General features: G+C 36.8%; 1 protein-coding gene across 1 annotated transcript in view; it reads left to right on the top strand.

Moving 5' to 3' along the window:
• LOC145269027 (protein prenyltransferase alpha subunit repeat-containing protein 1-like) overlaps positions 1-17,355 on the top strand; it is a 205,059-nt gene that overhangs the window by 51,740 nt on the left and 135,964 nt on the right. The window contains exon 2 of the mRNA XM_080124608.1: positions 643-812. Within this exon, the coding sequence (XP_079980734.1) occupies positions 643-812 (170 nt within the window). The remainder of the gene's footprint in view (positions 1-642; positions 813-17,355) is intronic.

Below are 17,355 nucleotides of genomic sequence, written 5' to 3'. Positions count from 1 at the left end.
ATATATATATATATATATATATATATATATATATGCATATAAAGTTAATAACATAGGGCCTGAGCAACGCCAGACTGAACTGCTAGTAATAAATAAAAAATAAGTACTGAGTGTTTTTTTTTTCATGTTTTTTTTTGTTTTAAATCATAAATATTTACATGTGTCATGGCATTACTATTTTTGATTTATTATTGTGTAATCTTCATTTCACAATAATAAATCAAAAATAGTGGAGCATTATGTGAATATTCTTATAAACTATTACAAAGGATGTAAATTTTAATTAAACTAAATAAAAAGGTAGGTATCTCTAATCTTATATGATTTATTTCATCTGAGAAAACGCTTTTAAAACTAGTGTTTTCTAATAAAACACTCTTATAATGACATGATATAACTACTGTTATTTAAAAATGTTTGAAAGAAATTTTGAGAATTCATACTTTTCTCAACATCATTTGCACAAAAGTGAATGTAATTAAATCTAATCTGATTGGAACACAGTTTGCTGTGTTATCTTTAACTCATTAAGCTACTTTCCTCTTGAGTAACAATGGATACTAGTTATGACAGTAATAATTCAAAAGAATATTTTGGATATTTCTTTAAAAAATAATTCAAATTTTTTATTTCTTTTTTTAGAGATGAATATGATTATTTGCCAGTGTTGCAAGCTACTCAGAACAGGAGTCCGGTGATTGTGACTATGCACAAATTAGCTCTTGAATTATGGAGTACTAAAATCTTATTCCAACATGCTTATTCAAAACTCTTAGCTTGGCGTAACAGAGAATCTAAGTATAAATACCTTGGTAAGGATTTTTTTTTCTTTTTGCCCATATTGTTAATTTCATTTTTTTCCCCCCATTTTTTTTTAATTTAAGATTGCAACAATTCATTTTTTTATGCCCATTTTTTTAATTTGATTAAGATTGCATCAATTCATTTTTTTTATGCCCATTTTTTTTTATTTGATTAAGATTCCAGCAATTCATTTTTTATGCCCATTTTTTAAATTTGATTAAGATTGCATCAATTCATTTTTTTATGCCCATTTTTTTAATTTGATTAAGATTGCAACAATTCATTTTTTTTATGCCCATTTTTTTAATTTGATTAAGATTCCAGCAATTCATTTTTTATGGCCATTTTTTTAATTTGATTAAGATTGCATCAATTCATTTTTTTTATTTGATTAAGATTCCAGCAATTCATTTTTCCCCCCATTTTTTTAATTTGATTAAGATTGCATCAATTCATTTTTCCCCCCATTTTTTTTATTTGATTAAGATTGCATCAATTCAATTTTTATGCCCATTTTTTTTATTTGATTAAGATTGCAGCAATTCGTTTTTTATGCCCATTTTTTTAATTTGATTAAGATTGCAACAATTCATTTTTTTATGCCCATTTTTTTGATTTGATTAAGATTGCAACAATTCATTTTTTTATTTGATTAAGATTCCAGTAATTCATTTTTTCTCCCATTTTTTTTAATTTGATTAAGATTGCATCAATTCAATTTTTATGCCCATTTTTTAAATTTGATTAAGATTGCATCAATTCATTTTTTATGCCCATTTTTTTGATTTGATTGAGATTGCATCAATTCATTTTTTTATGCCCATTTTTTTGATTTGATTAAGATTGCATCAATTCAATTTTTATGCCCATTTTTTTTATTTGATTAAGATTGCAACAATTCATTTTTTATGCCCATTTTTTTAATTTGATTAAGATTGCAACAATTCATTTTTTTATGCGCATTTTTTTTATTTGATTAAGATTGCATCAATTCAATTTTTATGCCCATTTTTTTTATTTGATTAAGATTCCAGCAATTCGTTTTTTATGCCCATTTTTTTAATTTGATTAAGATTGCAACAATTCATTTTTTATGCCCATTTTTAAAATTTGATTAAGATTGCAACAATTCGTTGTTTATGCCCATTTTTTTAAATTTGATTAAGATTGCAACAATTCATTTTTTTTATGCCCATTTTTTTAATTTGATTAAGATTGCATCAATTCATATTTTTATGCCCATTTTTTTAATTTGATTTATATTCCAGCAATTCATTTTCCCCCCCATTTTTTTTAATTTGATTAAGATTGCATCAATTCATTTTTATGCCCATTTTTTTGATTTGATTAAGATTGCAACAATTCATTTTTTTTATTTGATTAAGATTCCAGTAATTCATTTTTCCCCCAATTTTTTTTAATTTGATTAAGATTGCATCAATTCATTTTTATGCCCATTTTTTAATTTGATTAAGATTGCAACAATTCATTTTTTATGACCATTTTTTAGATTTGATTAAGATTGCAACAATTCGTTGTTTATGCCCATTTTTTTTAATTTGATTAAGATTGCAACAATTCATTTTTTTATGCCCATTTTTTTAATTTGATTAAGATTTCATCAATTCATTTTTTTTATGCCCATTTTTTTAATTTGATTAAGATTGCAACAATTCATTTTTTTTATGCCTATTTTTTTAATTTGATTAAGAATCCATCAATTCATTTTTTTTCATGCCCATTTTTTTAATTTGATTAAGATTGCAACAATTCGTTGTTTATGCCCATTTTTTTTAATTTGATTAAGATTGCAGCAATAAATTTTTTTACACATTTTTTTAATTTGAGTCAGATTGCAGCAATTCATTTTTTTTATGCCCATTTTTTTAATTTGTTTAAGATTGTAACAATTCATTTTTTTATGACCATTTTTTTAATTTGATTAAGATTGCAGCAATTCATTTTTTTATGCCCATTTTTTTAATTTGATTAAGATTGCAGCAATTAATTTTTTCCCCCATTTTTCGAATTTGAGTCGGATTGCAGCAATTCATTTTTTTATGCCCATTTTTTTAATTTGTTTAAGATTGCAACAATTCATTTTTTTATGCCCATTTTTTTAATTTGATTAAGAATCCATCAATTCATATTTTTATGCCCATTTTTTTTAATTTGATTAAGATTCCAGCAATTCATTTTTTCCCCCCATTTTGTTAATTTGATTAAGATTGCATCAATTCATTTTTTTATGCCCATTTTTTTAATTTGATAAAGATTGCATCAATTCATTTTTTTTATGCCTATTTTTTTTATTTGATAAAGATTGCATCAATTCATTTTTTTATGCCCATTTTTTTAATTTGATTAAGATTCCAGCAATTCATTTTTCCCCCCCATTTTTTTAATTTGATTAAGATTGCATCAATTCATATTTTTATGCCCATTTTTTTGATTTGATTAAGATTGCAACAATTCATTTTTTTTATTTGATTAAGATTCCAGTAATTCATTTTTTCTCCCATTTTTTTTAATTTGATTTAGATTACAACAATTCGTTGTTTATGCCCATTTTTTTAATTTGATTAAGATTGCAACAATTCATTTTTTTATGCCCATTTTTTTAATTTGATTAAGATTGCAGCAATTCATTTTTTATGCCCATTTTTTTAATTTGATTAAGATTGCAGCAATTCATTTTTTTATGCCCATTTTTTTAATTTAAGATTGCAGCAATTCATTTTTTTATGCCCATTTTTTTAATTTGATAAAGATTGCAGCAATTCATTTTTTTATGCCCATTTTTTTAATTTGATTAAGATTGCAGCAATTCATTTTTTTATGCCCATTTTTTTAATTTGATTAAGATTGCAGCAATTCATTTTTTTATGCCCATTTTTTTAATTTGATTAAGATTGCAGCAATTCATTTTTTTATGCCCATTTTTTTAATTTGATTAAGATTGCAACAATTCATTTTTTTTATGCCCATTTTTTTAATTTGATAAAGATTGCAGCAATTCATTTTTTTATGCCCATTTTTTTAATTTGATTAAGATTGCAGCAATTCATTTTTTTATGCCCATTTTTTTAATTTGATTAAGATTGCAGCAATTCATTTTTTTATGCCCATTTTTTTAATTTGATTAAGATTTCAGCAATTCATTTTTTCCCCCATTTTTTTAATTTGAGTCAGATTGCAGCAATTCATTTTTTTTATGCCCATTTTTTTAATTTGATTAAGATTGTAACAATTCATTTTTATGCCCATTTTTTTAATTTGATTAAGATTGCAGCAATTCATTTTTTACACATTTTGTTAATTTGGGTAAGATTGCATCAATTAATTTTTTTACACATTTTTTTAATTTGATTAAGATTGCAGCAATTCAGTTTTTTAAACATTTTTTTAATTTGATTAAGATTGCAATTCAGTTTTTTACACATTTTTTTAATTTGATTAAGATTGCAGCAATTCATTTTTTTAAACATTTTTTTTTAAGATTGCAGCAATTCATATTTTTCCCCATTTTTTTAATTTGATTAAGATTGCAGCATTTCATTTTTTTACACATTTTTTTTAATTTGGTTAAGATTGCAACAATTGATTTTTTTATGCCCATTTTTTTAATTTTATTAAGATTGCAGCAATTCATTTTTTTACACATTTTTTAATTTGATTAAGATTGCAGCAATTCATTTTTTTACACATTTTTTAATTTGATTAAGATTGCAGCAATTCATTTTTTTACACATTTTTTAATTTTATTAAGATTGCAGCAATTCATTTTTTTACACATTTTTTTAATTTGATTAAGATTGCAGCAATTCATTTTTTTACACATTTTTTAATTTGATTAAGATTGCAACAATTCATTTTTTTACACAGTTTTTAATTTGATTAAGATTGCAGCCATTCATTTTTTTTATGCCCATTTTTTTAATTTGATTAAGATTCCAGCAATTCATATTTTACCCCCATTTTGTTTGTTTGATTAAGATTGCAGCAGTCCATTTTTTTGCCCCATTTTTTAATTTGATTAAGATTGCAGCAATTGATTTTTTTGCCCATTTTGTTAATTTGATTAAGATTGCAGTAATTCATTTTTTTTATGCCCATTTGGGTAATTTGATTAAGATTGCAGTTTTACATCAATTCATTTTTTTATGCCCATTTTATAAATTTGATTAAGATTGCAGCAATCAATTTTTTCCCCCAATTTTTTTAATTTGATTAAGATTGCAGTAATCCATTTTTTTTGTCCATTTTTTTAATTTGATTAAGATTGGGGCAATCCATTTTTAGTTTTACCCATTTTTTAAATTTTTTAATTAAAAAAATGGGCAAAAGAAAAAAATGAATTGCTGCAATCTTAATAAGATTTCTGCAATTAATTTGTTTCCACATTTTTTTAATTTAAGATTGCAGCAATTCATTTTTTTCCCCCATTTTGTTAATTTGATTAAGATTGCAGCAATTCATTTTCAAGCGCATGCAATAATTCATTTTTTTTTTTTTTGCCCATTTTGTTAATTTAAGATAACAGCAATTCATTTTTTTTTTTTTTACACATTTATTTAATTTGATTAATATTCCGTTCCTTAAAAGTCAGGAAGAAAGAGTGAGAATATAATAGAATAAGGTGTAGCCGCCAGTGTCTTATGGTGCCCTTAATATACATCATATATGATCTACCGGCGAAGCTATATACCACGTAATGTTTTTCACTTACCTCATATGGTTTCGCCTGCTGCTGTTTCGCTGCGATGTTGTTTTGCCGGTTGTTGATATACTGGGGATATTGTTTCGCCTGTCCCTATATCACTGGCAGTGAAATCATATTCTCATGTTCACCTCCGGCTGTGAAATCATATTCTCATGTTCACCTCCGGCTGTGAAATCATATTCTCATGTTCACCTCCTGCTGTGAAATCATATTCTCATGTTCACCTCCGGCTGTGAAATCATATTCTCATGTTCACCTCCGGCTGTGAAATCATATTCTCATGTTCACCTCCGGCTGTGAAATCATATTCTCATGTTCACCTCCGGCTGTGAAATCATATTCTCATGTTCACCTCCTGCTGTGAAATCATATTCTCATGTTCACCTCCGGCTGTGAAATCATATTCTCATGTTCACCTCCTGCTGTGAAATCATATTCTCATGTTCACCTCCGGCTGTGAAATCATATTCTCATGTTCACCTCCGGCTGTGAAATCATATTCTCATGTTCACCTCCGGCTGTGAAATCATATTCTCATGTTCACCTCCGGCTGTGAAATCATATTCTCATGTTCACCTCCGGCTGTGAAATCATATTCTCATGTTCACCTCCGGCTGTGAAATCATATTCTCATGTTCACCTCCGGCTGTGAAATCATATTCTCATGTTCACCTCCTGCTGTGAAATCATATTCTCATGTTCACCTCCTGCTGTGAACTCATATTCTCATGTTCACCTCCTGCTGTGAAATCATATTCTCATGTTCACCTCCGGCTGTGAAATCATATTCTCATATTCACCTCCGGCTGTGAAATCATATTCTCATGTTCACCTCCTGCTGTGAAATCATATTCTCATGTTCACCTCCTGCTGTGAAATCATATTCTCATGTTCACCTCCGGCTGTGAAATCATATTCTCATGTTCACCTCCGGCTGTGAAATCATATTCTCATGTTCACCTCCGGCTGTGAAATCATATTCTCATGTTCACCTCCTGCTGTGAAATCATATTCTAATGTTCACCTCCGGCTGTGAAATCATATTCTCATGTTCACCTCCGGCTGTGAAATCATATTCCCATGTTCACCTCCGGTGGTGAAATCATATTCCCATGTTCACCTCCGGTGGTGAAATCATATTCCCATGTTCACCTCCGGTGGTGAAATCATATTCCCATGTTCACCTCCGGCTGTGAAATCATATTCCCATGTTCACCTCCGGCTGTGAAATCATATTCCCATGTTCACCTCCGGCTGTGAAATCATATTCCCATGTTCACCTCCGGCTGTGAAATCATATTCCCATGTTCACCTCCGGCTGTGAAATCATATTGCCATGTTCACCTCCGGCTTTGAAATCATATTCTCATGTTCACCTCTGGCTGTGAAATCATATTCTCATGTTCACCTTCGGTGGTGAAATCATATTCTCATGTTCACCTTCGGTGGTGAAATCATATTCTCATGTTCACTTCTGGTGGTGAAATCATATTCCAATGTTCACCTTCGGTGGTGAAATCATATTCTCATGTTCACTTCTGGTGGTGAAATCATATTCTCATGTTCACCTCTGGCTGTGAAATCATATTCTCATGTTCACCTTCGGTGGTGAAATCATATTCTCATGTTCACTTCTGGTGGTGAAATCATATTCTCATGTTCACCTTCGGTGGTGAAATCATATTCTCATGTTCACTTCTGGTGGTGAAATCATATTCTCATGTTCACCTCTGGCTATGAAATCATATTCCCATGTTCACCTTCGGTGGTGAAATCATACTCTCATGTTCACTTCTGGTGGTGAAATCATATTCTCATGTTCACCTTCGGTGGTGAAATCATATTCTCATGTTCACTTCTGGTGGTGAAATCATATTCTCATGTTCACCTCCGGTGGTGAAATCATATTCTCATGTTCACCTCTGGCTGTGAAATCATATTCCCATGTTCATCTCTGGCTGTGAAATCATATTCCCATGTTCACCTCCGGCTGTGAAATCATATTCTCATGTTCACCTCCGGCTGTGAAATCATATTCTCATGTTCACCTCCTGCTGTGAAATCATATTCTCATGTTCACCTCCTGCTGTGAAATCATATTCTCATGTTCACCTCCGGCTGTGAAATCATATTCTCATGTTCACCTCCGGCTGTGAAATCATATTCTCATGTTCACCTCCGGCTGTGAAATCATATTCTCATGTTCACCTCCTGCTGTGAAATCATATTCTCATGTTCACCTCTGGCTGTGAAATCATATTCTCATGTTCACCTTCGGTGGTGAAATCATATTCTCATGTTCACCTTCGGTGGTGAAATCATATTCTCATGTTCACCTTCGGTGGTGAAATCATATTCTCATGTTCACCTTCGGTGGTGAAATCATATTCTCATGTTCACTTCTGGTGGTGAAATCATATTCTCATGTTCACCTCCGGTGGTGAAATCATATTCTCATGTTCACCTCCGGTGGTGAAATCATATTCTCATGTTCACCTCCGGTGGTGAAATCATATTCTCATGTTTACCACCGGCTGTGAAATCATATTCTCATGTTCACCTCCGGCTTTGAAATCATATTCTCATGTTTACCTCCGGTGGTAAAATCATATTCCCACGTTCACCTCCGGCTTTGAAATCATATTCCCATGTTCACCTCCGGCTTTGAAATCATATTCCCATGTTCACCTCTGGCTGTGAAATCATATTCCCATGTTTACCTCTGGCTGTGAAATCATATTCCCATGTTCACCTCTGGCTGTGAAATCATATTCCCATGTTCACCTCTGGCTGTGAAATCATATTCTCATGTTCACCTCTGGTGGTGAAATCATATTCCCATGTTCACCTCCGGTGGTGAAATCATATTCCCATGTTCACCTCCGGTGGGGAAATCATATTCCCATGTTCACCTCTTGTAGTGAAATCATATTCCCATGTTCACCTCTGGTGGTGAAATCATATTCCAATGTTTACCTCTGGTCGTGAAATCATATTCCCATGTTCACCTCTGGCTGTGAAATCATATTCCCATGTTCACCTCTGGCTGTGAAATCATATTCCCATGTTCACCTCCGGTGGTGAAATCCTATTCTCATGTTTACCTCCGGCTGTGAAATCATATTCTCATGTTCACCTCCGGCTTTGAAATCATATTCTCATGTTCACCTCCGGCTTTGAAATCATATTCTCATGTTTACCTCCGGTGGTGAAATCATATTCCCACGTTCACCTCCGGCTTTGAAATCATATTCCCATGTTCACCTCCGGCTTTGAAATCATATTCCCATGTTCACCTCTTGTAGTGAAATCATATTCCCATGATCACCTCTGGCTGTGAAATCATATTCTCATGTTTACCTCCGGCTGTGAAATAATATTCCCATGTTCACCTCCGGTGGTGAAATCATATTCCCATGTTCACCTCTGGTGGTGAAATCATATTCCCATGTTCACCTCTGGTGGGGAAATCATATTACCATGTTCACCTCCGGTGGTGAAATCATATTCCCATGTTCACCTCTGGTGGTGAAATCATATTCCCATGTTCACCTCTGGTGGTGAAATCATATTCCCATGTTCACCTCCGGTGGTGAAATCATATTCCCATGTTCACCTCTGGTGGTGAAATCATATTCCCATGTTCACCTCTGGCTGTGAAATCATATTCCCATGTTCACCTCCGGTGGTGAAATCATATTCCCATGTTCACCTCCGGTGGTGAAATCATATTCCCATGTTCACCTCTGGCTGTGAAATCATATTCCCATGTTCACCTCCGGTGGTGAAATCATATTCCCATGTTCACCTCTGGTGGTGAAATCATATTCCCATGTTCACCTCCGGTGTTGAAATCATATTCTCATGTTCACCTCCGGCTGTGAAATCATATTCTCATGTTCACCTCCTGCTGTGAAATCATATTCTCATGTTAACCCCCGGCTGTGAAATCATATTCTCATGTTCACCTCCGGCTGTGAAATCATATTCTCATGTTCACCTCCTGCTGTGAAATCATATTCTCATGTTCACCTCCTGCTGTGAAATCATATTCTCATGTTCACCTCCTGCTGTGAACTCATATTCTCATGTTCACCTCCTGCTGTGAAATCATATTCTCATGTTCACCTCCTGCTGTGAAATCATATTCTCATGTTCACCTCCTGCTGTGAAATCATATTCTCATGTTCACCTCCGGCTGTGAAATCATATTCTCATGTTCACCTCCGGCTGTGAAATCATATTCTCATGTTCACCTCCGGCTGTGAAATCATATTCTCATGTTCACCTCCGGTGGTGAAATCATATTCTCATGTTCACCTCCGGCTGTGAAATCATATTCTCATGTTCACCTCCGGCTGTGAAATCATATTCTCATGTTCACCTCCGGCTGTGAAATCATATTCTCATGTTCACCTCCGGCTGTGAAATCATATTCTCATGTTCACCTCCGGCTGTGAAATCATATTCTCATGTTCACCTCCGGCTGTGAAATCATATTCTCATGTTCACCTCCGGCTGTGAAATCATATTCTCATGTTCACCTCCGGCTGTGAAATCATATTCTCATGTTCACCTCCAGCTGTGAAATCATATTCTCATGTTCACCTCCGGCTGTGAAATCATATTCTCATGTTCATCTCCGGCTGTGAAATCATATTCTCATGTTCACCTCCGGCTGTGAAATCATATTCTCATGTTCACCTCCGGCTGTGAAATCATATTCCCATGTTCACCTCCGGTGGTGAAATCATATTCCCATGTTCACCTCCGGTGGTGAAATCATATTCCCATGTTCACCTCTGGTGTTGAAATCATATTCTCATGTTCACCTCCGGCTGTGAAATCATATTCTCATGTTCACCTCCGGCTGTGAAATCATATTCTCATGTTCACCTCCGGCTGTGAAATCATATTCTCATGTTCACCTCCTGCTGTGAAATCATATTCTCATGTTCACCTCCGGCTGTGAAATCATATTCTCATGTTCACCTCCGGCTGTTAAATCATATTCTCATGTTCACCTCCGGCTGTGAAATCATATTCTCATGTTCACCTCCTGCTGTGAAATCATATTCTCATGTTCCCCTCCGGCTGTGAAATCATATTCTCATGTTCACCTCCGGTTGTGAAATCATATTCTCATGTTCACCTCCGGCTGTGAAATCATATTCTCATGTTCACCTCCGGCTGTGAAATCATATTCTCATGTTCACCTCCTGCTGTGAAATCATATTCTCATGTTCACCTCCGGCTGTGAAATCATATTCTCATGTTCACCTCCGGCTGTGAAATCATATTCTCATGTTCACCTCCTGCTGTGAAATCATATTCTCATGTTCACCTCCTGCTGTGAAATCATATTCTCATGTTCACCTCCTGCTGTGAACTCATATTCTCATGTTCACCTCCTGCTGTGAAATCATATTCTCATGTTCACCTCCGGCTGTGAAATCATATTCTCATGTTCACCTCCGGCTGTGAAATCATATTCTCATGTTCACCTCCGGCTGTGAAATCATATTCTCATGTTCACCTCCTGCTGTGAAATCATATTCTCATGTTCACCTCCTGCTGTGAAATCATATTCTCATGTTCACCTCCTGCTGTGAAATCATATTCTCATGTTCACCTCCGGCTGTGAAATCATATTCTCATGTTCACCTCCGGCTGTGAAATCATATTCTCATGTTCACCTCCTGCTGTGAAATCATATTCTCATGTTCACCTCCTGCTGCGAAATCATATTCTCATGTTCACCTCCGGCTGTGAAATCATATTCTCATGTTCACCTCCGGCTGTGAAATCATATTCTCATGTTCACCTCCGGCTGTGAAATCATATTCTCATGTTCACCTCCTGCTGTGAAATCATATTCTCATGTTCACCTCCGGCTGTGAAATCATATTCTCATGTTCACCTCTGGCTGTGAAATCATATTCCCATGTTCACCTCCGGTGGTGAAATCATATTCCCATGTTCACCTCCGGTGGTGAAATCATATTCCCATGTTCAGCTCCGGCTGTGAAATCATATTCCCATGTTCACCTCCGGCTGTGAAATCATATTCCCATGTTCACCTCCGGCTGTGAAATCATATTCCCATGTTCACCTCCGGCTGTGAAATCATATTCCCATGTTCACCTCCGGCTTTGAAATCATATTCTCATGTTCACCTCTGGCTGTGAAATCATATTCTCATGTTCACCTTCGGTGGTGAAATCATATTCTCATGTTCACCTCCGGCTGTGAAATCATATTCTCATGTTCACCTCCTGCTGTGAAATCATATTCTCATGTTCACCTCTGGCTGTGAAATCATATTCCCATGTTCACCTCCTGCTGTGAAATCATATTCTCATGTTCACCTCCTGCTGTGAAATCATATTCTCATGTTCACCTCCGGCTGTGAAATCATATTCTCATGTTCACCTCCGGCTGTGAAATCATATTCTCATGTTCACCTCCGGCTGTGAAATCATATTCTCATGTTCACCTCCTGCTGTGAAATCATATTCTAATGTTCACCTCTGGCTGTGAAATCATATTCTAATGTTCACCTTCGGTGGTGAAATCATATTCTCATGTTCACCTTCGGTGGTGAAATCATATTCTCATGTTCACCTTCGGTGGTGAAATCATATTCTCATGTTCACTTCTGGTGGTGAAATCATATTCTCATGTTCACCTCCGGTGGTGAAATCATATTCTCATGTTCACCTCCGGTGGTGAAATCATATTCTCATGTTCACCTCCGGTGGTGAAATCATATTCTCATGTTTACCTCCGGCTGTGAAATCATATTCTCATGTTCACCTCCGGCTTTGAAATCATATTCTCATGTTTACCTCCGGTGGTAAAATCATATTCCCACGTTCACCTCCGGCTTTGAAATCATATTCCGATGTTCACCTCCGGCTTTGAAATCATATTCCCATGTTCACCTCTGGCTGTGAAATCATATTCTCATGATCACCTCTGGCTGTGAAATCATATTCTCATGTTTACCTCCGGCTGTGAAATCATATTCCCATGTTCACCTCCGGCTGTGAAATCATATTCCCATGTTCACCTCCGGCTGTGAAATCATATTCCCATGTTCACCTCCGGTGGTGAAATCATATTTCCATGTTCACCTCTGGCTGTGAAATCATATTCCCATGTTCACCTCTGGTGGTGAAATCATATTCCCATGTTCACCTCCGGTGGTGAAATCATATTCCCATGTTCACCTCCGGTGGGGAAATCATATTCCCATGTTCACCTCTTGTAGTGAAATCATATTCCCATGTTCACCTCTGGTGGTGAAATCATATTCCCATGTTCACCTCTGGTGGTGAAATCATATTCCCATGTTCACCTCTGGCTGTGAAATCATATTCCCATGTTCACCTCTGGCTGTGAAATCATATTCCCATGTTCACCTCCGGTGGTGAAATCATATTCTCATGTTCACCTCCGGCTGTGAAATCATATTCTCATGTTCACCTCCGGCTGTGAAATCATATTCTCATGTTCACCTCCGGCTGTGAAATCATATTCTCATGTTCACCTCCGGCTGTGAAATCATATTCTCATGTTCACCTCCGGTGGTGAAATCATATTCTCATGTTCACCTCCGGCTGTGAAATCATATTCTCATGTTCACCTCCGGCTGTGAAATCATATTCTCATGTTCACCTCCGGTTGTGAAATCATATTCTCATGTTCACCTCCGGCTGTGAAATCATATTCTCATGTTCACCTCCGGCTGTGAAATCATATTCTCATGTTCACCTCCGGCTGTGAAATCATATTCCCATGTTCACCTCCGGTGGTGAAATCATATTCCCATGTTCACCTCCGGTGGTGAAATCATATTCCCATGTTCACCTCTGGTGTTGAAATCATATTCTCATGTTCACCTCCGGCTGTGAAATCATATTCTCATGTTCACCTCCTGCTGTGAAATCATATTCTCATGTTCACCTCCGGCTGTGAAATCATATTCTCATGTTCACCTCCGGCTGTGAAATCATATTCTCATGTTCACCTCCGGCTGTGAAATCATATTCTCATGTTCACCTCCGGCTGTGAAATCATATTCTCATTTTCACCTCCTGCTGTGAAATCATATTCTCATGTTCACCTCCTGCTGTGAACTCATATTCTCATGTTCACCTCCTGCTGTGAAATCATATTCTCATGTTCACCTCCGGCTGTGAAATCATATTCTCATGTTCACCTCCGGCTGTGAAATCATATTCTCATGTTCACCTCCGGCTGTGAAATCATATTCTCATGTTCACCTCCGGCTGTGAAATCATATTCTCATGTTCACCTCCTGCTGTGAAATCATATTCTCATGTTCACCTCCGGCTGTGAAATCATATTCTCATGTTCACCTCCGGCTGTGAAATCATATTCTCATGTTCACCTCCGGCTGTGAAATCATATTCTCATGTTCACCTCCTGCTGTGAACTCATATTCTCATGTTCACCTCCTGCTGTGAAATCATATTCTCATGTTCACCTCCGGCTGTGAAATCATATTCTCATGTTCACCTCCGGCTGTGAAATCATATTCTCATGTTCACCTCCTGCTGTGAACTCATATTCTCATGTTCACCTCCTGCTGTGAAATCATATTCTCATGTTCACCTCCTGCTGTGAAATCATATTCTCATGTTCACCTCCTGCTGTGAAATCATATTCTCATGTTCACCTCCTGCTGTGAAATCATATTCTCATGTTCACCTCCGGCTGTGAAATCATATTCTCATGTTCACCTCCGGCTGTGAAATCATATTCTCATGTTCACCTCCTGCTGTGAAATCATATTCTCATGTTCACCTCCTGCTGTGAAATCATATTCTCATGTTCACCTCCGGCTGTGAAATCATATTCTCATGTTCACCTCCGGCTGTGAAATCATATTCCCATGTTCACCTCCGGTGGTGAAATCATATTCCCATGTTCACCTCCGGTGGTGAAATCATATTCCCATGTTCACCTCCGGCTGTGAAATCATATTCCCATGTTCACCTCCGGCTGTGAAATCATATTCCCATGTTCACCTCCGGCTGTGAAATCATATTCCCATGTTCACCTCCGGCTGTGAAATCATATTCCCATGTTCACCTCCGGCTTTGAAATCATATTCTAATGTTCACCTCTGGCTGTGAAATCATATTCTCATGTTCACCTTCGGTGGTGAAATCATATTCTCATGTTCACCTTCGGTGGTGAAATCATATTCTCATGTTCACTTCTGGTGGTGAAATCATATTCTCATGTTCACCTCCGGTGGTGAAATCATATTCTCATGTTCACCTCTGGCTGTGAAATCATATTCTCATGTTAACCTCCTGCTGTGAAATCATATTCTCATGTTCATCTCCTGCTGTGAAATCATATTCTCATGTTCACCTCCGGCTGTGAAATCATATTCTCATGTTCACCTCCGGCTGTGAAATCATATTCTCATGTTCACCTCCGGCTGTGAAATCATATTCTCATGTTCACCTCCTGCTGTGAAATCATATTCTCATGTTCACCTCTGGCTGTGAAATCATATTCTCATGTTCACCTTCGGTGGTGAAATCATATTCTCATGTTCACCTTCGGTGGTGAAATCATATTCTCATGTTCACCTTCGGTGGTGAAATCATATTCTCATGTTCACTTCTGGTGGTGAAATCATATTCTCATGTTCACCTCCGGTGGTGAAATCATATTCTCATGTTCACCTCCGGTGGTGAAATCATATTCTCATGTTTACCTCCGGCTGTGAAATCATATTCTCATGTTCACCTCCGGCTTTGAAATCATATTCTCATATTTACCTCCGGTGGTAAAATCATATTCCCACGTTCACCTCCGGCTTTGAAATCATATTCCCATGTTCACCTCCGGCTTTGAAATCATATTCCCATGTTCACCTCTGGCTGTGAAATCATATTCTCATGATCACCTCTGGCTGTGAAATCATATTCTCATGTTTACCTCCGGCTGTGAAATCATATTCCCATGTTCACCTCCGGCTGTGAAATCATATTCCCATGTTCACCTCCGGCTGTGAAATCATATTCCCATGTTCACCTCCGGTGGTGAAATCATATTCCCATGTTCACCTCTGGCTGTGAAATCATATTCCCATGTTCACCTCTGGTGGTGAAATCATATTCCCATGTTCACCTCCGGTGGTGAAATCATATTCCCATGTTCACCTCCGGTGGTGAAATCATATTCCCATGTTCACCTCCGGTGGGGAAATCATATTCCCATGTTCACCTCTTGTAGTGAAATCATATTCCCATGTTCACCTCTGGTGGTGAAATCATATTCCCATGTTCACCTCTGGTGGTGAAATCATATTCCCATGTTCACCTCTGGCTGTGAAATCACATTCCCATGTTCACCTCTGGCTGTGAAATCATATTCCCATGTTCACCTCTTGTGGTGAAATCATATTCCCATGTTCACCTCTGGCTGTGAAATCACATTCCCATGTTCACCTCTGGCTGTGAAATCATATTCCCATGTTCACCTCAGGTGGTGAAATCATATTCCCATGTTCACCTCCGGTGGTGAAATCATATTCCCATGTTCACCTCCGGTGGTGAAATCATATTCCCATGTTCACCTCTGGCTGTGAAATCATATTCCCATGTTCACCTCTGGCTGTGAAATCATATTCCCATGTTCACCTCCGGTGGTGAAATCATATTCCCATGTTCACCTCCGGTGGTGAAATCATATTCCCATGTTCACCTCCGGTGGTGAAATCATATTCCCATGTTCACCTCCGGTGGTGAAATCATATTCCCATGTTCACCTCTTGTAGTGAAATCATATTCCCATGTTCACCTCTGGTGGTGAAATCATATTCCCATGTTCACCTCTGGCTGTGAAATCATATTCCCATGTTCACCTCCGGTGGTGAAATCATAATCCCATGTTCACCTCTTGTAGTGAAATCATATTCCCATGTTCACCTCTGGTGGTGAAATCATATTCCCATGTTCACCTCTGGCTGTGAAATCATATTCTTGTGTTCACCTCCGGTGGTGAAATCATATTCCCATGTTCACCTCTTGTAGTGAAATCATATTCCCATGTTCACCTCTGGTGGTGAAATCATATTCCCATGTTCACCTCTGGCTGTGAAATCATATTCCCATGTTCACCTCCGGTGGTGAAATCATATTCCCATGTTCACCTCCGGTGGTGAAATCATATTCCCATGTTCACCTCTGGCTGTGAAATCATATTCCCATGTTCACCTCTGGCTGTGAAATCATATTCCCATGTTCACCTCTTGTGGTGAAATCATATTCCCATGTTCACCTCTTGTGGTGAAATCATATTCCCATGTTCACCTCCGGTGGTGAAATCATATTCCCATGTTCACCTCCGGTGGTGAAATCATATTCCCATGTTCACCTCCGGTGGTGAAATCATATTCCCATGTTCACCTCTTGTAGTGAAATCATATTCCCATGTTCACCTCTGGTGGTGAAATCATATTCCCATGTTCACCTCTGGTGGTGAAATCATATTCCCATGTTCACCTCTGGCTGTGAAATCATATTCCCATGTTCACCTCTGGCTGTGAAATCATATTCCCATGTTCACCTCCGGTGGTGACATCCTATTTTCATGTTTACCTCCGGCTGTGAAATCATATTCTCATGTTCACCTCCGGCTTTGAAATCATATTCTCATGTTTACCTCCGGTGGTGAAATCATATTCCCACGTTCACCTCCGGCTTTGAAATCATATTCCCATGTTCACCTCCGGCTTTGAAATCATATTCCCATGTTCACCTCTTGTAGTGAAATCATAT

Source organism: Euprymna scolopes, chromosome 4 (assembly GCF_053919585.1).
Source record: "Euprymna scolopes isolate OS-2025 chromosome 4, ASM5391958v1, whole genome shotgun sequence".
Taxonomy (NCBI): Eukaryota; Metazoa; Mollusca; class Cephalopoda; order Sepiida; family Sepiolidae; genus Euprymna; species Euprymna scolopes.
This window is presented reverse-complemented; position numbering and strand designations above follow the sequence as displayed.